A 20,015-nucleotide genomic window follows, 5' to 3' on the forward strand; every position below is an offset into this window, starting at 1 on the left:
AGCTGAGGAATGTATAGATTGTCCTTGTGCAGCGAATGCCGCTTTGGGTCTTCCAATGAACCCCAGCAAAACAGCCCACAAGAGGTTTGGAGCAGGCCAACCTCCTGAAGAGCAACAGAGTGGGAGGTACTGGGGGTGGCCGTACAGCTGAGGTGCAGCTGACATGAGCCTCTTTTGAAGTATTTATTTCTCAAGGAATATCAGGTCTGTGATGGCCCTGACAGTTTCCACCAGTTGCTGTATTGGCAGCCGAAGGAATGGTCCACTTGGGGGGATGGGGCAGGCTGTGATAAAGCAAACCAGCTGGTCTGCAGGGGTCCCTTCCTATTGTTATAGGCACCTTGGTTCTTGCCTCAAGCAAGACACTGGGCCAGGCTGGGAAGCACAATGCCGCTTCGGGTGATGGTCACAGGGGGATGCTGTGGAAGGTCCAGGGAGAACAGGAGAAGCAGAGCAAGCAAAGTTGCATTGAAATAACAGCTGCTTCCAAAGGAAATGAGCTGCTTGGGCACCAGGCCATCCTCTGGCTGGCATTGTGCCCTTCCTTGCCTTCTTGCTGGGCTGGAGTGGCTCAGCGCTGCTCCTTTTGGAGCTGTGGTTATTGAGAGACATGTCACACTGTCAACATGGAGTTGAATTTAACACCTATTTATATTTCCAGAGCATGGCAGTGGCCCAGCAGCCTATACAGATGTTCTGGTTAGAAGTGTGCCTGTAGGGAGGGAGCCTGCAGCCTGGCTGATGTGTGATTCTGCATGCCCCCAGGCTTAGGAGCACTCCCAGCAACAAGCTCCATACCTTGAGCCCTTCCCCTCCTCCTTCCTCTGCCAGGCACATACAAGAGATGAGTGAAGGGGAAAAATGTTTTGACTCTGAATTGAGACCCTGTCCTTCCATATTGTGTGTTTGTCTCCCACCGAGGAGGGAGTGGGACAGGAAATTGGGAGCAGGTTGCTGAATGCAGTTTGTGCTCTTTTGTTGTGGCTGCCACTCTTTGATTCCTGCTGTCCAGGTGTTAAAGCCTTCTAAGGGGTGAGAGAGTGCTCAATGTCCTGACAGGAGCTGGACTTTGCAGCCACTCAGCAGCTATCAATAGGTGCTAGAAAACGTGTAAGGAAGTTGTAGTCTGGGAGGCTCAGCCTGATGACTGCTTGCTCCTAATTCCTAACTGCTTATGAATGATCTGTAGGTAGTTCCTGTTTTTGGTGTCCTCTTGACCTGTCAGCATTTGAGATAAGTGTGGTGAGTTCTGGTCAGTGCTTCTGCAGGGGACCTTCAGAGACCTTCCAGGTGTGCTTGCAATCATTGAAAATCCCATGGCTGCTCTGGCACAGGAAACTGCCCAGGAAGTTTTCAGTTCATCCTGCACTCACCTGAATTTTTAGGGTTGTTCTGGACAGAATTCTGCTAGTACTGCTACATGGGGCAGAGCACTGGTGCTGTATGTACCCACTGTGGAGGCAGCTGCCTTCTCCAGAGTAGAGGATGGGTGCTTTGCGCTTGGGAATGCTGTTTGATGTTTGCTCTGTTTATACACAGAGCCATGTTTATTTTCTTGGGCTTGGTGATGGATGCTGGCAAACTTGCTCACTGGCAGGATGGAAAGAAAAGGGTCATTCTTTGCTCCTCAGCTATTTCTACACTGTCCCCTCAAGAGAAACTGCTTGATCAGGACTTCTCTTTCTTCTCCTGAACAGATGTCATCTTGGGATTTGCTGCTAATCTTGGTGATGGGGTGTGAAATTCCACAGCCCTCTGTTCAGAGTGAAAACAGTGCCCAGAGGTCCCCAGCTGAGGGCTGGTGCCGTGGGTGCCAAGAGAGTTGCCACAATCTCCAGTTTGTCTTGTGGTGGCCAAAGGGGCCGTTTCTGACAGCACAAAATGAAGTGGCCTGGTTTGCTGCTCTCCTTATGCAGAGGCTTCAGCTGGTGAATCATGTTGGTGTTATTGTCTAGGCTTGGCTGTGAGGAACTGCTGTCACCTGTCACAAGCTTGTGCAAGCTCCAGTGATTCCTTTAGTGAAGCATCCTTTGATTTCTGTGCTTCTGTGATGTCCAAAAGTCACCTCTCAGCTAGTGATGGGCATGAGCATCCCTGAGGCCTGGGTCCCTCAGATGAAGTATCTCCCTTTGTGAGACCCCTTGCTCTGCAAAGCCCCACGTGTGGGTGTGTTATGTCCCCAGGCGTGTGGCTTCTGGTGTGACACAGCAACAATAAAAGGCTGTGGTCACCAGTTGCAGCCCTGGCACAGGCAGAGGGGAGGCAGGCAGTGCTGTGTGGTGGGTGTGCTGCCTACCGCTGCCGGGAGCTGCTCAGGGCCTTTGGGAACAAGCTGGGAGATGGGTCTGGGGTCAGCTGGAATGGGGTGGGTAACAGCAATAAACGGGGTTCAGGGTTTCGTAGCCAGGTTCAGGATTTTGGAGCCAGGCGCCTCTTTGGGTGCACATCCTGCTGCCATGGGGCGAGAGGCTGTTCTCCTGCCCCAGCTCAAGGGTTTTGCTGCACTGCTGCCATCTCTGCTCCAGGCACTGCAGGAGTGAGGGCTGGGTGCTGGGGACATGGCTGGTTTCTCCCCCTTTTGCAGGTGCAGGGGGAATTTCTCAGCTCCATGTTTTGAGAGACCATGTGGCACTGGGGCTCCTCTGGTTGTGTTTCCCAGTAGTCGTGCCTGATTCCCTGCAGCCAGCACTGGCTCCTGGCTGCGTGCGCTGCCCTCTCTTCTCTTTGGCTGCAGTTTGGTACTGGTGTGATGAGGGAGATCGAGATCGGTGCAGTCACCTATCCTGGCATCTCATGTCAGGACCTTTGGCCACCGCAGCAGGATTAGGTGGCTAAATTCTGAGTTTCATGCCCAGATCCCACATCAGCCACTGTGGCATGGGGGCTCTGCCTCGCCAGAAGGTGGAGAGCCAAAAGGTTGATGTCTCCCTGGCTGACATCACTTTCCTCTTTGCCATGATCTGCTCCCTTTGCCTCCAGGACAGGAGGGGCAATGGGGCAGAGCACACGATGGGGCAGCCACCCCTGGTCCCCAGTCAGTGGGGCACAGCAGGGGTCTTGTCAGCTACTGGGGTAATGGGCTGCCTTCCCCATGCCCTGTTTTGTCCCACTGCATGGCGGTAAGAGGCTGTTCCCATTTCTGCTCTGCCTTGTTTTCTCCCCACTCCTATTTTAGGAGCATGTTCCCAGCCCTGCTGCTCTCACTGGGTTTGTTTCCACGCATCTATTAAAAGACAATGCCCAGATGGGAGCAGTCGTAGGAGGGCTGGGCTGGGTGGCGGGCTGCCTAATTCAGGCCTGGTAACCCTGTGCGGCCGGCTGGCAGCCTGGAAACATCCTGTTTTGGTTTCTAAAAACTCTCTGGACAGCTCTGAGCTCATCTGTGCTGAGCAGGGCAGGGACCAGATCCATCCCCTGCCTCGGGCGCTGATCACGATGGGGCCAGCTCCTGCCATGATACCACCTGCCCCGCTCCCCTCTGGCCAGGGCTCTGGGGGGCCACACTGCCTCCCAGCCTTGCCATGGGGTCAATGTGCAGAGGTGGATCCTGGACAGCTTTTGGGAGGTGTTTGGTGCCGCTGTGCCCCTCTGAGCCCCTTGGGCAGGCAGTGAGGGACAACCTTCACCTCCTGCCTGGGGGAAGAGGAGCTTGTTCTGCCTCAGCAGCAGCTCCAAGTGCTCAGTTCCTGGTGGCCAAAGCCAACCCCCAGCATGTAGTGATGTCCTGGGGGTAGCCAGGGTGTCTGGGGTGGGTTCAGTGTCTGAGGAGCCCTTTTGTGGGGCTGCCCTCCTGGGAAGGTCTGGAGCTGTTCGTAGCGGCCACAGTGGCTTCTGCTCATGGACTCCTCTGCCCATGGCTCTTATCTGGTTTATTTTCGACAACATCTCTCACTTTCCCGTGTCTCCTCCTGATCCCAGCCCTTCCTCTGCCCACTGTTGTGAGCCGCTCCCCATGGAGAGTGGCTCCAGAACCAGTGGGAAGAATCAAGGACTTGCTGGAGCTGGTGAGGGTGGCATGACTGATGATGCACCCAGCCACGGCCAAGCTTCTGTCCCCTCCCAGCTCCAGCCCTGAGATGTGGGGACAGTTTGCAGGTTTTGGCCTTTTAAGGGGAGGACTTGGCTGGGGCAGACGGACTTCCTCATCCCTGCGGTCCTCACCCTCTGTGGTCACAGCCCTTGGCTGTGATCCTGGGTGGAGGTGGCCAGGCTCTGCCTCTGGTCCCCTGGCCCTGGATGCAGGAAGGCAGCATCCCCCTCCTGCTGTGTCCCCTTCCCTGCTCGCAGTAACAACCAGGCTCTTCATGAAAATGAAACCCCAGCCTTTTCCTCAGTGCCTCTGGGCTGTCTCAGGGGTTCAGGGCTATTAGAGGGGTGCTTTGGGGGTGCTGTAGGCACTCTGCCCACAGAGGTCAGGCTGCCCCAGCCTCCAAGGCAGGGAGCTCCAGCAGAGCACGAAGAGAAGCCCCCTGGGAGATGCAGTCACATCTGAGCTGGTCACAACTTGTGCTATGATTTAAGCTCTCATCTTTCCCAGTTGCTTGTTCCCTCCTTTGCCAGAGGCCACGGCTGTCCCAGCAGCAGCAAACACTTGCACCTTCCTTGCCTTGTGCAAGGCTTGTAGCTGGGCAGGAGGCACCAGTGAGGGTCCCGCTGCGGTGCAGGAGCTGGTGCTGGCAGGGGATTTCTCCTGGGATCCCTTGCTGCATTTGTGGATGGAGCAAACTGGTTTCGTGGTGCAAGCACGTTTCTGGCCATGAATGCCTGGGGCTGTTCCTTAGCAGATCGGGTGGCTGTAGTGAGTGCTGCAAACAAAGGCAAGGTGGTTGTCACCCAGGTTACCTGTCCATCGGACTCTGCCACTGGTAGGTGGGTGCTGGGACCCATGGGCAGGTCTCAGTACGCAGCAGGAAGTTCAGGGCACTGCTGCAGGAGCAGGGGCACGTGGCTGCATCTTCCTTGGGGGAAACTGATGTCTGTGCTGGGGGGGAAACAGCACAAGACCGGGGCAAAAAGGCAGGAGTGGGGTTTTCTTTGTGGTGCGTCTCACCTCCTGTGTTCCTTTCCCTTGCAGAACACACCGACATGTGGCAGGAGTTGCCAGGCAGAACGTGGGGAGTGGAGAGCAAAGTCCCGGTGCCAGGAGCCGGCACCGGCAGCAGGCCAAGGGCACGCAGCACACCAGCGTGGCCAATGGCATGGCCAATGGCATGGTCAGCAGCACAGGTAAACCAGTGTCCGTGGGAGGGGGGAACCAGAGCTTGTGGGGCTCCTGTGGGGGAAAATGTGTTTCTGCTAAGATCATACAATGGTTTGGAAGGGATCTTAAAGATCATCTAGTTCCAACCCCCTGCCAAGGGTTGGACACTTTCCACTAGACCAGGTTGGTCTTGTGGTGCCTGGGAACATTTCTTCCCTGGGAATTGATTGATTTTTAACTGATTTTACTTTTGATAAGCTGGGCAGCTCAACAGAGCGCACTGGTAGAGTCTGTTCTGCCTCTTGTGCATGATTTCTGTGGCTCCTCTCTGGAGTCTCCCTGACAAAAAAGGCTGCATCCAGCTCCAGCTTTTTAGAAGGATACTGGGACAGAAATACCACCGGTGCTACAGTAAGTGATCTTTTTTCAGGGTTGGGAGCATTCAGATGAATTTGCCCGTCAGTCTTCAGTGGAGATGTTTTGAGCTCTTTGCCCCTTGACATGGGGAGAACAGCTCTCTCTGAAGCGTCACAGAAGGCACACACACTCCCCACCCGGGGGCTGGTTCTTACACCAGGGGGTATTTTGTGAAAGGTTTCTGTGTTTTCCTGGGTTTGTCCACAAATCCATAAATGCCTTGTGGAGCAGAGGCTGGGACCTGCCGAGTGCCTGACTGCAAAGCCACAAGAAGCTTGTGTGTTTTCCTTTTCTGGCTCGCATGGAGCCGGCCAGGCAGTGCAGCATTTCCTGCTCCTCTGCACTGCTGCTGCGGGCAGCAGTGTCCTTTCTTTCCTTTTGTCTTGGAAAATAACAGCACAAAGTGGTTCATTTGGAGAGAGGAAATGGTTTGTTCAACCCAAAAGGAAGATTTTAATTTTTTATTTCTGTTTCATTGGGAAAATCTGGACCAATATGATTTCAATTTTGCCAAACCCATTTGGGAGGAGTAGAGGGAGCAGAAGGCCGATGTGAAATGCTGCCTTTCAGCTCTTGCTCCTGGTCCTGCTCCCCCCCCCAGGCTGTGGCTGGGCTTTGTGGTTTGGTGCAGTGCTGTACCGGGTGTGAATGTGGTGTTCTGTTCCCTGTGCCCACCCGGCCCTTCCCGGTGTCATCGCTGTGCAGGGGACGCTCCCTCAGGCTGTGGACAGAGTTTTTGTGGTGTTTTTCCGGGTACAACTTGGCTCCTTGCTTTGGTTTTAAAGCACGTTTAATTGATCCAGCCCCAGCCTCCCCAGTGACTTTATGAGTGTGCTGTCTTGGTCCCTGTTTACCACTCACACAACCTCCGTGTCTCCCACAAGTCCCGTTGGTGATGATTTTACACTGGAGGATGAGAAGATGAGTGTTTCGGGTGGCTGGGATTAAGGCTGACACTCTTCCTTGTGCTCTGTTGGAATGCCTGTAGAAACCAACCTCTTCCTCCTCAGCTTGGTACATTTTGGTGACGTTATCATGTTTTTTGAGCAGACTGTTGCAAGAATGTTCCCCATTATATTTGTCACTCACAGCTGTAATTGTCATCGGATAATAAAAGGAGATTTCTTCGTGGCATGTTTTCTCCGCAGCCACGTTGCTTAGCCCTGTGTTCCCCTGGAGTGTTTCCTTATCAGGTGAACTTTGGATCAGCTTTTCCCCTGCTTTGTCCAAGACTTGAGATCAAACCGATCACAGTGTAGCTACCTGGGACATTCTGCAGGTTCCCTTTGAAGACTGGCGCAATGTGATTGAAGCTTCTAAAACTGCCCGTTCCAAGGCTTCCTAGAAATGAGTAGCAGACAGAGACCCCCTCAGCTCAGTCTTGCAGGACTCTGGTGGAAGTTGCTGTGAGCCTGCTGACCTGAAGTCTTCACTGCGTGTAGGTGCTGCCTGAGGGGCTCCTTTAATTGCTGATGTTGGAGGATTTAGTACCAGGATTCCTCTGGTGCTGCAGGATGCTGTCCTGCTACTCTCCAGCTGCAAAGCACAAGTGTCCTGAGCAGTTCGCCTCTTCTATAGGGTAGAAGAGTAGTTTGTAGTTCTTTAGTGCCCTGTATGTTGGGGTTTTTACTGTTTTGAGTCTTTTTCCTGCAATACTTCTAAATACTTGGGCTTGTAGACACAGGTACTTTGCTTAGTTTTCTGTGTTTCTCAGGCCTAACTTGTGTCGCTCTGTCTGCATGCCTTACTTCTTTATTAAGTGTTTCTGGTTTGTTTCTAATGGTTTCATTTTGTTACTGAAGCCAGACTGTTTTGTGTCAAAAGTTATCTTCTGGTGGACTGCCAAGACTTAGGGGTTTTGGCTGTCTAACCAACGCTTGTCAAACAAATTACCTTTCATTTTATTTTGTCTGCATTTTTCTCCTTATCAGTTTGCTTTGTAATTTTCCTTTGTTCTGTCTCTTCCCTGTCCCTTTTTCAAAAGCTCAGTGGAATCCAGCAACATTCAGCTCTTTCCAGTGCTGGTGACTTGCTGAGCCTGGGCTCGTCTCTGCCTGGGGGATGCTGCCCCAGCAGTTTCTGAGCTCCTACTTGTTACCTGAATTCCCAACAGGCATGTAGTGTTTTTGCAAGTTACAGAGGAGATAGAGAGCTTTATTCTTGGGACAAAGGCAGTTGATAGTTGGTCCCAGAGGGATCCAACTGCTGAGTAAAGGAGGTGCTGCCATTGCTGTAGACTGGGAGCACTGCAAGTCCTGTGTTTGGGTGGTAGTGTCTGTCACCCACTAGGGCCCTGCTTCTAGGGCTGTGTGGTTGCAGTAGGTCAGTGAGGCGCCCATCACCCTTCGTGGGTGCTAACTTTTCTGCTTTCTGCTTTTCCAGTGAACGGAGACGCAATGGGTGCTACAGACATGGAGGAGGAAAGGCCAGTAGCAGGAGCAACCGCAGCAGCGTCGAGCATGACTGATGGCTCTGTCATTCCTGCCCTTCCTGCCTTGGTCAGCTCTGGAGAGGCAGAGGAGGCAGCCTCCAACTCCAGTGCCCCACCAGCCCGGGCAGCAGCGCTAGCCCTGGATGCTCTACCCCCGGGGTAAGTTCTGCCTTCTGCTTGATTTTTGTTCCCTTGAAGAGGCTAGTCTGGGGGGACACGAGCAAACTGGGGCACTGCTGTGTGCTGGAAGAAGAGGATGTTTGAGGGAAGGGGCTGTCCTGAACCAGGCACTGGTGGAAACGATTGTCCTGAGCGTGCGTGTTGGGGATCCCTGCCACCTGGCACAGCCTGTTCTCCCTCATTGGAGCCCTCTGCTTGTGGCTTCGCTTGTGGATCCATCCTCTGAGTTGGGGTCTGATCCGTGTCTGTTGTGGGTCTTGGGTAACATACAGTGATTTGCACCTCTGCAGCATGGTGTCCATGCCCACGGAAGCATCAGAGTCCTTCCTCTGCTCTCCTGGGGCTGCTGAAGGGATCAGTCCAAAGAAAATGCATGAGAGGGTCAGTGTGGACTTCCAGGGAGCTCCTACTGAGCAGAAGCACAGGAGCATGCACTCCAAACATGCTGTGGAGACGCTGGCCACTTCTGGGGGGAGTTGGGCAAGACCCTCACATAGCCGTAGCTGTTGTTCTTCCTCTTGTGCGTGCTCTGCATCCTACTCCTCCCATGGGGAAGGAGCCAGGAGGAGAGCTGGGGCTGGCTGAGCAGTGTTGGTGGGTGCGCTGGCTGTTGGTGGGGCTGCAGTCAGGCTCTGGGCTCAGCTGCCCTGTGCTGAAGCTGGGTTGTTCTCCCCTTGTAATTCAGACACCTTTAATTCTGGACCGAGAATGCAAAGTGTTGGGGGGGGGGGGGGGAATGAAAATGGCTTGTGTTTTGTATGAAGGGAGCTGTTTATTTTCGTTTGGCTGAGGCGATGCCTGGAAGGTCAGGGCCTCGCTTGTGTGTCAGTCACAGGTAATTAGGGTTAACGGCTCAGTGTGTCTTTATGCAGGGTGTGTGAGGGTTTCTGTTCTCCGGCCTGGGCGCTTCCTGTTTCCAGGCAGCTGGAAAAGTCCAGGGCTCTGAAAAAGGTCTTTATTCCACCCAGAGCATGTGCCCCTTTCTGCTACTACCAGGTAGACTGAAGGTCTCCTTTTCCCCACCTCTGCACAGCCCGAGATGGGAACAGGCTGTAGTTACTTTCCTGGGGTGGAGAGGAGCCCGTCAGCGTCTCAGGATTGGGGTGTCTGAAGCTCAGGAAGGTTCCAAGCACAGCTTTCTGAGACACTAGACATGCATTTGCCTGGCCCGGCCAGGTGGAAGGGTGGCCTGTGTCTTCCCTGTGCCTGTCTCCTTGCAGTGCTCACACGCGTTGTGCGTGTCAGAGCAGGGAGGAGGATAAAGCTGTTGTACTTTGGGAGATGGTTGGAGGGAAGCATTGAAGGGGCAATGTGCCATCTTCCAAGCTGAACTTAAGGAATTTGGATCTCTGGAGACACCTTTGATTAGTGCCATGTGCATCAGTGTCCCCCTGCCCTGACTGCAGAATCTCTAGGGTGGAAAGAAAGCAAAATCCCTCTTGCATGTGGTGTTTAAACTCTGTGCTCATGCTGGGCTGGCTTGGGTAGCAGCTGACCTGCTTGTTCAGGCAGAGACCATGTACCAAGGTCTTCTCAGGTGAAGGAGAGTAGAGAATTGAGGATTCCATGGTGTGAGATCTGCCCTGAGCTGCCAGACCAGGTTTTGGGCTAACAGGGATTTGCTAGTCACAGACTGTACTAAACACTGTGGCCCTGGGGTTGTGTAAATGAGTTTCTGGCGTCTCCTGAGACTTGATCTAGGGCAGCTGATTTTTGGCTGGTTCACTGCACCAGGGTATTACTTTGACTAGTGGTTTGGGGCCCATCTTGGGAGATGGGGCTGTGGCTGGCTGGGCTGGTGGAGACAGCAATGTCTCAGGCAGAAGGGATGCTGACAAACCCGGGCCACTTCGCCTCTGGCAGCAGTGTGCTCTGCAGAAAGCCGTGCAGGGTAGCCCTTCGCTGGCCTGGCTCCCAAAGGATGGCTGTGCACAGAGCATTGCGCAACCCGTGAGTGATCGTTCCTGCCCTGCCACTCGCAGGAGCAACATCTCCTGCAGAGCTGCCAGTCGCTCCAGCGCTGAAGAGCTGGAAAGCTGTCATGTCCCTCCTGCTTTCTGCATAAGCTCTGCCTCATTCTGCCAGTGTCTCCTTTCATCCATGGGAGCATGGGCAGCACTTCAGCCTCTGCAGGGGAGGCAGCTTTTCCCACTGCGTGCTGGTGAGTGTGCTGAGCCCCAGCATCCCTGCTTGTGCTGGGCTGCATGCAGATGGAGCCAAGAGTGGCTGGGTTCATATGGGGATTCAGAGCTATTTATTCTGCTCAGATAGCTGTTTCTGAGCATCTGTACCAGATGTGGTGGGCACAAAGGCATCTCTCACACAACTGGGAGTCTGTTCTAGGGGCTGGGGGGGTGCTGGAAGGCGTTATGAATAATTCCAGCCCCAACAGTGCCCAGAACTTCCTTCAGATCCTCCTGGCTTGGGCAGAGCTTCCTTGCGGAGCCAGGGAGTGTGTGTGGCACAGCAGCTGCTGGTCATAGCATCCTGTGCCTTTGGTGCAGGTCCCGCTTCTCATATAGGGGCTTCTGAGCAGAGTGGTAGCAACAGGGGGGAGAGCAGGAGAGGTGCTGGCTCCTCATCTGGTTTCTATCAGTGATGATCCCGCGTGGGGACAGCTGCTGTTAGCACGGTGTGTATACACAGCACTGTCTCGCCCGTACAAAGAGGTACATTATGCTGCCTGGCAGAAGGCATGGGGCTGTGGTTTCTTACATAAGGAGGGCGTTTTGTTTGGACTGCAGGGTTGCCTCAGCGCTGCCACTTTGCTCCGTCCGTTGCTCCTGGTATCCATGTCTGGAGCCCTGTGGACCAGCTGGAGGGGAGCAAGTTGGGACCAACACATTGCAGGATCCATGCTTGCAGCAGCAAGTGGTGAGAGCTCCCATCATCACTGGCCAAGCACTGATCTTCCTTGCAGGTGGCCACGTGGCAGCAGGCACAGGGCAGGAATGCCAGCTGGACTTGGGGTCTCCAGAGGAAGAGCCGTGGTTGTGCATCTCCTGCTCAGCTGTCCCTTGCGGGATGCAGGGAAGCTCGAAAAGGCTGAAGCCTGCCAAGGCTGGGCAGGGTCGTCTGAGCAAGGATGGGTGTCCCCCAGTGTCCCGGTCTCTCCGGCTGTTGCTGTGTGTCAGCAATGACAACAGCTCATCACAGCTCGCTGTTTAATGATGGTGATTTGCTTGTTCGTAAGGTGAGGCAGCCCTCAGCAAATTTACTTCCCAGTCATCAGGGAGCTGCTGACCTGAGGAGCATGTCAGCTTATCATCTGTTTGTGTAGGGTGTGAGATCACCTGTTTGTATAGGGTGTGAGATGGGAACAGAGGACAGCAATCAGTAGCTGCCACCACCAGCAGCTTTCCCCAGTCCTGCGTGGCTCTTTGCAGTCATGGTGGCACCCAGAGGAGTATCTGAGGGGGGTCCAGAAACCCTCTGCCTAGAGGAGTCCTCACTGTGGGACTTCTGGTTTCTGGAGAGGACACAGAAATGGTACCTGGTGCTTGAGAGCCTCTTGTCATATAGGACTTGCAAGTCTTGAGAGCCATATTGATCACAGAACCTGTTGTTAAAGAGTATGGAGGACCTGTCCCCTCCCTCCAGTAACAACTGCTGCTGGCACCACCAGTTCTGTGTGCACAGGGCAGAGGTCCCGTCCTTGTCTGAAGCACTGCACGTCAGCGTGGGCAGAATGGGTAGGACATTGGGCTGGGGTTGTCCTCGCTATAAGCAGGTGGTGCTGCAGCTTCTAGATCCATCTGGAGAAGGTTGTTACATAAAACTGGCCTTGGAAAGGTGATGCTTGAATTGATCTAAGGATCTCTTAAAGGGATGCTGACTCCTGCAAAGCCTTATGAGTGGAGTTGCACCTTGAGGTTTTGTTTGTGAATAGTGTTCCTCCACCTGAGCCTTGTTCCAGGTCTGTATCTGGCTGCTGGTGGCAATCTGAAGTGCCTGTGGTAGTAGTCTGGGAAGAGGCTTCCCAAAGCTCAGCCTGTGATGAGCAGCATTCCCACTGAGCCAGCACACTTCCTTCATCCTCCCTGAAGATGCCCAGGCACCTTCTGCTGTCCATCTCATGGGGTGGACGTGTTTGTGTCTTCAAGAAACCGTAGCTATGCTGATTTTCTCTTTAGAGATTTTAATCTTTTTGGCTGTCCAGTGCTTTCATGTTTGTGAAGCACTGATTCATCCTTAAGAACAGGAAGCTTCAGGCATTTCCCCTCTGACAACACCCAGGGGTAACCCAGGAAAAGGGCTGACCCTAGGGTGGAGAGACAAAAACTTCCTGATGCCACAAGAGTGGTGGGTAGTTGCTGGCTCTGCTCTTACGTGGTATCTCCTTTGCATGGTGTTATGCTTGGCAGTGCCTTGCCATCAAACGTGTATGGGCACTGCAGCTCCTGCCTTGGACTCTTTCTGTCAGAAAGCACCACTGGTGTCCTATTGGTACCTATTGTACGGACGAGAAAGACCCAGTGCCGCTGACTGGTAGCAGCGTCTGCAGATGTTAACCTGGTCTCTGCAGATGCACTGACAGTGCTTTTGAGAAGCCCATGGGAGCAAAGCCAGCAGCTCTGATTTGGGTTAGACAATCTCTTGGCTAAATCCCGAGCCTGGCATTCATGTTCCTGTCCTGCTTTCGTGGAACTGACTCTTATCTCGGGGTGCAAGTGTGCCTCCTGCCCAGGGCAGAGGTTTCTGGGCTGCCTCCGTGGCTGCTGGACCGCTGTGGTTCCCACTGCCCAGGCTTGGGAACACCATGGAAGCTGTCTCTGTTTCTGCCTTCCTACCGCTTTTGAGAGCTGTGACGAGGCTGTGATGTGCACGATCTGTGCTTGTGGCTGAGGTCACTGTTTGGTGGCTTCATGTCCCCTGGGGAGTTTTGAGGGTGAGCAGGATTGGTGCGAGCCTGCGTGAAGGGGCATTAGTTCTTACAGCCTCTCCTTCACAAAGGGCTGCTTTCTGCAAGCCCATGTTTCTTCCCTTGCTGTCACAAAAGCTAGTATATTAATTTTCTATAGCTTTTTGTGATGATTTATTGAGACTGAAAATTGAATTGGGAGCGATACCTGGGGAGCGGAAGCATGGCAGGAGAACATTGGATCTGTCAGCAGCAGCCAGTTTGCCTCTCTGTTGCAGCATAAAAGCAAACAGGAAAGTTCAGTGCTCCATGGAGCTTTTACCTTTGCCAGGGCATACACTTCCATGAATGAAGGCAGAACATGGGTGTCAGTGTAGCCTTGTAAAGCCAGGCCCCCCAGTTGTACCAGGTCCCCAGAGGGGCCAACTGCTGACCAAGTTCCTTGTGGCCATGTGAAGTCTTTGAGCAATATCTGTCAGCAATGAGCAGGAGGGCTGCCAAGAGGAAAATTCAGCCCCAGCCCAACCTCAAAGGCTCCCCTTTAAAGATGTATTAAGAGAAGCCAAATGAAAACGACATCAAAAGCTCACAGGGCATAAAATTGACCTGTGTGGAATCTTATGCCGACCCTCCTACTTTCTGGAGGAAATGAGGAATTTATGCTTCAAATGATGCTTGTTTGCAGAAAGCAGGCTGCTGCAGCATCTCTCTGATCATCTTGATCTAGCAAGCCAAACAACTGCCATGTAGACCTGCTCCCATTCTTCATTTTAAATAAAGGTTAGAATGCTGTAGCTAAGCCATGTGTGGAGATGGGCTTGCTAATCCATCAGCTACAGCTGCCTGGACATTCTGGCTAATAACATGATTATTAATTATTTACAGTCACTGATCTGGGGAGGGGACTGGGCTGTGCAGATGCAAGTGGATGGGCACAAGTGCAAACAGCTAGGGAGGCCTTTTGGACAAGATTTAAAGTAAATGAAGGGGTCTGTGATGTCTCTTAGTAGGTGATGGCAGCAAGGCTCTGGCTGCCCTGAAGATGCAGGGGCTGCGGCTGCTGGATCCATATTGCTTGTTCCAGTTGAACGCTTTGCTTATCTATGTTTAGGAGAGAACAGGCGCCATCTCGTTTGCCTTGAGTTTGCTCCATGCCCTCTCCCAAGAGTTGCTCCTCTCCCCAGTGGCCTTGGAGCAGGGGACAGGCGCCTGGGAACCCTGGAGTGGGATACAGTGGCTCTGGATGGCATTGAAGAGGGCAGTTAGTTTTGGTAACTGCCCCTCAGTGTTTGGGTCTGGGCTTGCAGTGATCAGTTGGCTCATCATTGTTTTTCTTCTTGCAGGTGGGAACAGCGAGAGCTGCCTAATGGTAGAGTCTACTATGTAGACCATAACAACAAGACCACCACATGGGAGAGACCTCTTCCTCCGGGGTAAGGGGCTCTGGGTGCAGTTGGCATCTCAGATACTCAACTAACTTCTTGTAGCAGACACACAGGAACCTGCACAGTAGGAGGGAAGGTGGCAGGAAAGTCTCTTAATTCCTGAAAAGAAATGGGGTGAGATGACCAAGTGTTGACTGGCCTGAAAACACATGCTGTATCCTCAGAAAGGTCTTTTCAGCGTTTGTAAAAAGGAAAAGGCCTTCCAACCTGTTGGGTTTTGACCTCTTTTAGAGCATTCTTTTTTTAACAGTCCACAGAAATTGCTGAACACTTGAGCAGCAGAACAACCACATACGGGCAGAGCAGAGGGGTTAGCCTGTGGGATGGGATGCCAGCAGCGTCCCCCTGAGGACCAGAAGAGAGAGGGTGGGTCTCACGTTCCCTGGATGCTTCTAGATGAGGGTGAGCAGGTACAGGCATACACAGTGTGCCCTGAACTGAAGCTGGGCCCTGGACTCTCTCAGAGGGGCCTGTTATGTTCTCAGCCACACTGGGGTCTGCTTGTGCTTGAGAAGACAGTGCTGCTGAGCTCCATGAGTCTTGCAGGAAGCACTCTGCAGAACTCTTGTCCAGGAGGGCCATGCTTTCATTTGCAGGAGTAAACAGTCTTCAGGTCATAAAGGCTGCTCGCAGCCATGTGCTTTTCAGAAACTTGTTGGATTCTCACCTCTTTGTGCTCCTAAATGCAGACAACTCAATACAGCCAAATTGTTGTTCTCTAGACTGAGTTTGTTCAAGTCTGGCATGGCTGAAGTGTGCTTCAACCACCAGTGTAATGTGTGGAAGTGAAATACAAACCTGTCCTGTTCTCTTCCAGGTTTCTGTGGGCGCACACTACTTTCAGTTAGGCTGTGATCTCTGCAGCTGCTTTCTGATCCTACAACAGCTTTAAATTTGTTTGGTATTAAAAGAGGGAGGCTGTTACCTGGAAAAGTAGGTTTGCTCCTTCCCTCCTGCATAGGTCTCCAACCCAGTGCCTTGCCTGTGTTGGAGGTCAGCGATCTTGGAGGAATGCTTACAGCATCCTGGTGTGAACTCAGCTAGTGAGTAGGCATCCCATCTAGGCTTCATGTGCCCTTGCACAAGTCTTACTAGTATTTTATATTTTCTTCTGGTGGATCTTTGTCCAAAAGAGCCCCTTCATCAGTGAAACTGGTGGTTATGCTGGAGCTGGGAACAGAGGCTTCATGTTCAAGGGTATCTTAGTCTTGTGTGAGGAGCCAGAGAGCTCCTCACAGAAAGCTCCAGAGAGGAGCAGAGAGTCTGAAATCAGCCTGTAGTGTCAGAGTGCAGTAAGAAATCAATCTCCATAGCTGGACCTCTGCACCCAGGCAGCTCTTGGGTCTTCCTGCCTTGGAGGATTATGAGCTCCTTTTCTCACGTGTATTTCCAAGGGGCAGAACTCAGCCATGAATCCTCTGCTGAGCCCCTGCGTGTAGCAGCTGGGGAAGTGGCTTGTAACCCCACGCTCCTCTCAGTTGTACTTTCAGCATGTTCTGAGGCAGCAGCTGGATGTTCTCAAACCGCTGGGGCCCCAAGGGCATCTGGACCCCCAAGGGCATCTGGACCCCCAAGGGCATCTGGACCCCCAGGAGCAGCCTTCAGACAAGGACAGTGGGAGGTTCCTCTGTCTACCACCGTCATCTCTGTCGTCTTTTGCGCCTCCCCACGTCTTCAAGGGTTCTTTTTGTTGCCTTCACACCAGCATTTGCACTCAGTTGCTGTGTGGCAGCACCTGCCAGCAGAACCCACTTGAGCCAAGGCACTGACATCTTCCTCTGGTGCTTTCAGGTGGGAGAAACGTGTGGATCCTCGAGGCAGGTATTACTATGTGGACCACAACACCCGCACCACCACATGGCAGCGCCCCACGGCTGAGTACGTCAGGAACTATGAGCAGTGGCAGTCCCAGCGAAACCAGCTCCAAGGAGCCATGCAGCAGTTCAGCCAAAGATTCCTGTACCAGGTGAGAGCTGGGGTGGTGGTGTTGGGGTCTCACTCAGCTCTCCCACCAGTCTCACCCAGGCTGGCCTGGGAGACACAGAGCATGGAGAGGTGCTTGTTGAGCTGTGTTAGAGCCCACAAGCTCCTCTGCGTGTGGAGAACTGCCTGGGAGTGACTTTCCTTTAATAAAGCAGCTTTGCACTGCTCTGAAGGGTGGTGGGAGGTGTCCTCAGCAGCCTGTCCCCAGAGTCCCTGCAGTGCCAGCGTGGCTAGGCACGCACTTTCTCCCGACATCTCTCACAATTTCTTTCTATCAGGCAAGCCTTGCTGCTGACCTGGGGGGCTTGTGGAACTTGCTGCATGCTGTTGGAGCTGCCATGAGGAAGTCATAGCAGCCTGGTCTGTAGTGGGAGAGGAGGCTCTTGAGGCTGAGCTTATCCTGCCCCAGGTCTCTGTTGGGCTGCGGACAGTGTGGTTGGGTCCTGGGTGGCAGCAGGAGTCAGCAGCAGGCCCAGGGGGCAAGTGCTGACATGGTGAGTGAGGGCAGCAAAAGCCCGGGGACCAGAGAGTGCAGGGAGCAAGCATTGCTGGGCTTGGCAAGCTTCTCCTGCTGTCTCTGCTTCCCCTCGCTCCTGGTATGGGCTGAGTAGCTGTGCTTCTTTGCTTGGGGAATGGACCCTCAACAGCCCTGCAGGGCAGTAGGGCAGTAATTTGTGGGCAAGGACCCGTCTTGTCCTGGCCTTGCCTTTGCTACTGGAGCTGGGACCTGGCTTCCAGTGGTGGTGAGCACGCTCTGATAACCAGCACGGGGCTCGTGGCCATCGTGTTGCAGGGAGCAATGCTTGGGAAAGAGCCAAGCTGGAGCCTTTCCACCTCCCAGCGTAGTGATGTCCTAGTGCTGTCTGTTGCCACCCGGGTGAAAAACATGGCCCTTGCCAGGACGCAGAGGTCTGGCAGGGCTGGTGTGGGGTGAAGGTAGGCAGAGCAGAGTGACCAGCTTCTCCTCGATGTTTAGCTCATCTAGGAGGAAGCCAGGAGGCTGCCGTGTCCCAGCAGCGCTGCTGTGAGCAGTGTGCTCCCATGAGGAACCTGGGTGCTCTTTGGGAAAGGGGGCAGCCAGAGCAGTTGTGCAAAGTCCGTTCTGCTTGAGACACAACTGGGGCTCCTCCCAGGGGTGCAAGAGGCTGCTCTGCCCCTCTCCTCCCCCTGCCTGTCTCTGGACAGCTCACAGCCCTTCCCAGCCTGGCAGTGGGAGCAGGACTGCAACACCTCTGCTGCCCACTGCCAGCCTGTGCCCCTCAGCATGGAGGGGCTTACACTGGAGGCTGAACAGGGCTCGGGTCTGTCGCTTACTCCCATTTCCACCAGTGCCAGCCTTGGAGCTGCTCCAGTGCTGTGCAACTCGCTCTGGCCAGGCTCCATGGAGAGCAAAGGGAGGGACTCGTGCTCCAAATTTAGCCTGATGGAACGATTGTACTTCTTGTACAATCCACCAGTGGTGATGGCTCCAGCTTTGCCTCCTTCCCCAAGGGGCTTTCCGCATTGCCTTTCCCTTCAGTCTCCAGCATCCACTTGCCCTCCTTGCTGGGAGAGGAAGGTGGGGAGGTGATGGACGAGCAGTGCTGCAGCCCTGGGCGAAGCAGAGCGTTCTCCACTCAGCCCCCTGAGGCAACCCATGGCTTAGGGGCCGGGGTGCAGCCAGGGACCACTCGGTGACACAGGGCTCCCCAGGCTGTGCCTGCATGCAGCGTATCTTGCACTGAGCAGTCTTCCTGGCACCAAGAGGCCAGGTTGTTCTCGTGGGCTGTGGAGAGCTGCAGGAGGGCTGGATCCCCAGACCTCTGCCCCAGGCTCATGTCCCTGCTCTGTTAATTTTAATTAGCTGGGTTTAGGTCACAGTGAGGTGGTACTTCTGGACATGGCTCAGCTGTGGCTCTGGCCACCCTGTCTGGGCAGGGAGAGAGTGGACACTGCCCAAGTCCCAGACACACCGTGCCGGGGCAGTGCCTCCTGTGCCGGGTCCTGGCATATGGGGTAGGGTACAAGAGACCTTGGAGAGGCACGGACTGGGCCACCCCCATCCCTCTCATCCCCCAGGACACCCCGGGGTGTTAGGCTGCCAGGGGTGCCCCGAGTGCTGGTGCCTTGTCTCGGAGTGGGGGGCCCTGGCATTTCCTAAGCCCAGACTGCCTCCCATCCCCAGCCCGGCGCTGAGGCTGGGACGCAGCCCCTCTCCAGCAGCTAGGTTTCAGGAGGTGCAGTTAAAATGCCTTATTGGTAACAATGCGTTCCTTATTTAACTGTTAACAGCCTCGCAGGCCTCCTGCTCCCTGGACCCCGACTGTCGGGGCTGCACCTCCATCCCCAGGGACCTCCACTGGAGCTGGGCCGGGGGGCTCTGGCGCGGGGCAAGCGCTCCAGCCTGCTCCCCGTGTCCCGGGGCATCCCCTGGTTCAGGCTGGGTGACGGCCGCCGGCTCTGCCCGCCCCGGGGCAGAAGAAAGGTGCTTTGTGCGTGGCCCCCAACCTGCGCGGGGGGGCAGCGGGGCGCGGAGCCGCCCGTCTGCGTGGGATGAATGTGGCCTCAGTGCGAGGGCATCCCGCGCTCCGCGCCCTGCCCGGGAGGAGGGGGCCGCGGGCCCGCCAGGAAGCGCTGGGCGTGGACTGGGCTTGTGGGAATGATTTCATTGGAAAGGCCTGCGATATTTTTTCCCCTCTTGTGTGTGGTTCTTGGAGGAGGCTGGAGGTGAATCTGCTGGGGACAGCCGGCGGGAGCCGAGCAGCCGCGCACATCTGGACCGCGCTCCGCTGTCCCGCTCCCCTCCGTGCGGCGCAGCCGCTGCCCTGCTGCCCCCTTGGCTGCCCCGGCCTCTGTTTAATTTGTGCTTTTGGTTTTTTCATTTATTTATTTATTTTTTTTTAACTCTTTGCCCCCCACCCCCCCACCCCCCCTTGATGGTGCAGGTGGCTTTTTTTTTAGTTCTGTGGGAGCTGCAGGCCAAGGGGAGGTGAGTGGAGCCGGGCAGCTCAGCTCACCGCTGCGTTCCGCTCTGCCCGGTGTCCTGCCCTGGGTTTATTTTGTGTTCTTGCCCTCTCTGTTGTCTCTAGTCATCCGGTGCTCCGCCTGACAATGATCCGCTCGGTCCTCTTCCTCCTGGCTGGGGTAAGTACTGAGCCACCTCACCTGCCTGCTGCCATGCTTGCCACACAGCCCCGATGAGGATGCTCCTCTGTCACCCAGAGCAGGACCCTGGGAGCACAGGGTAGTGCTGTCAGCAGCTCCTGCGTTCCCATTCGTGGTGTGAATGGGAATGGTGACTGGGGAGCCAGTGTTCCCTGTGCTCTGGTGCATGTGGGGCTGAGTCTGCCTGTGATTAGCACAAAATCTGATTTGAAATCCAGCTTTTTTTCCCCCTTCTCCTGGAGGAGTTCCCAGCCTCTTTCAGCTGCTGAATGCAGAACTGCTTGTGGTTGTTCTTCGGATGAGGGGAGAGGTTGGGAATCCAATTCCTTGCTCATCCCCAGACCCCTCCTCTGT

General features: G+C 54.5%; 1 protein-coding gene across 4 annotated transcripts in view; it reads left to right on the forward strand.

The window, feature by feature from the left end:
* The window catches only part of WWP2 (WW domain containing E3 ubiquitin protein ligase 2), a gene marked incomplete at its 5' end in the record, with an annotated part of 40,977 nt that overhangs the window by 11,336 nt on the left and 9,626 nt on the right, over positions 1–20,015 (forward strand). For 3 of the 4 annotated variants that reach the window (XM_080637439.1, XM_080637441.1, XM_080637440.1), the window contains 5 exons: positions 5,075–5,226; positions 8,000–8,207; positions 14,433–14,522; positions 16,326–16,500; positions 19,586–19,640. In XM_080637439.1, coding sequence (XP_080493565.1) covers positions 5,075–5,226; positions 8,000–8,207; positions 14,433–14,522; positions 16,326–16,500; positions 19,586–19,640 — 680 coding nt within the window. Of the gene's footprint in view, positions 1–5,074; positions 5,227–7,999; positions 8,208–14,432; positions 14,523–16,325; positions 16,501–19,585; positions 19,641–20,015 lie in introns of those variants that run through there. The other variant, XM_080637442.1, reaches the window with a different exon arrangement.

Source organism: Psittacula echo (assembly GCF_963264785.1).
Source record: "Psittacula echo genome assembly, chromosome: Z".
Classification (NCBI taxonomy): Eukaryota; Metazoa; Chordata; class Aves; order Psittaciformes; family Psittacidae; genus Psittacula; species Psittacula echo.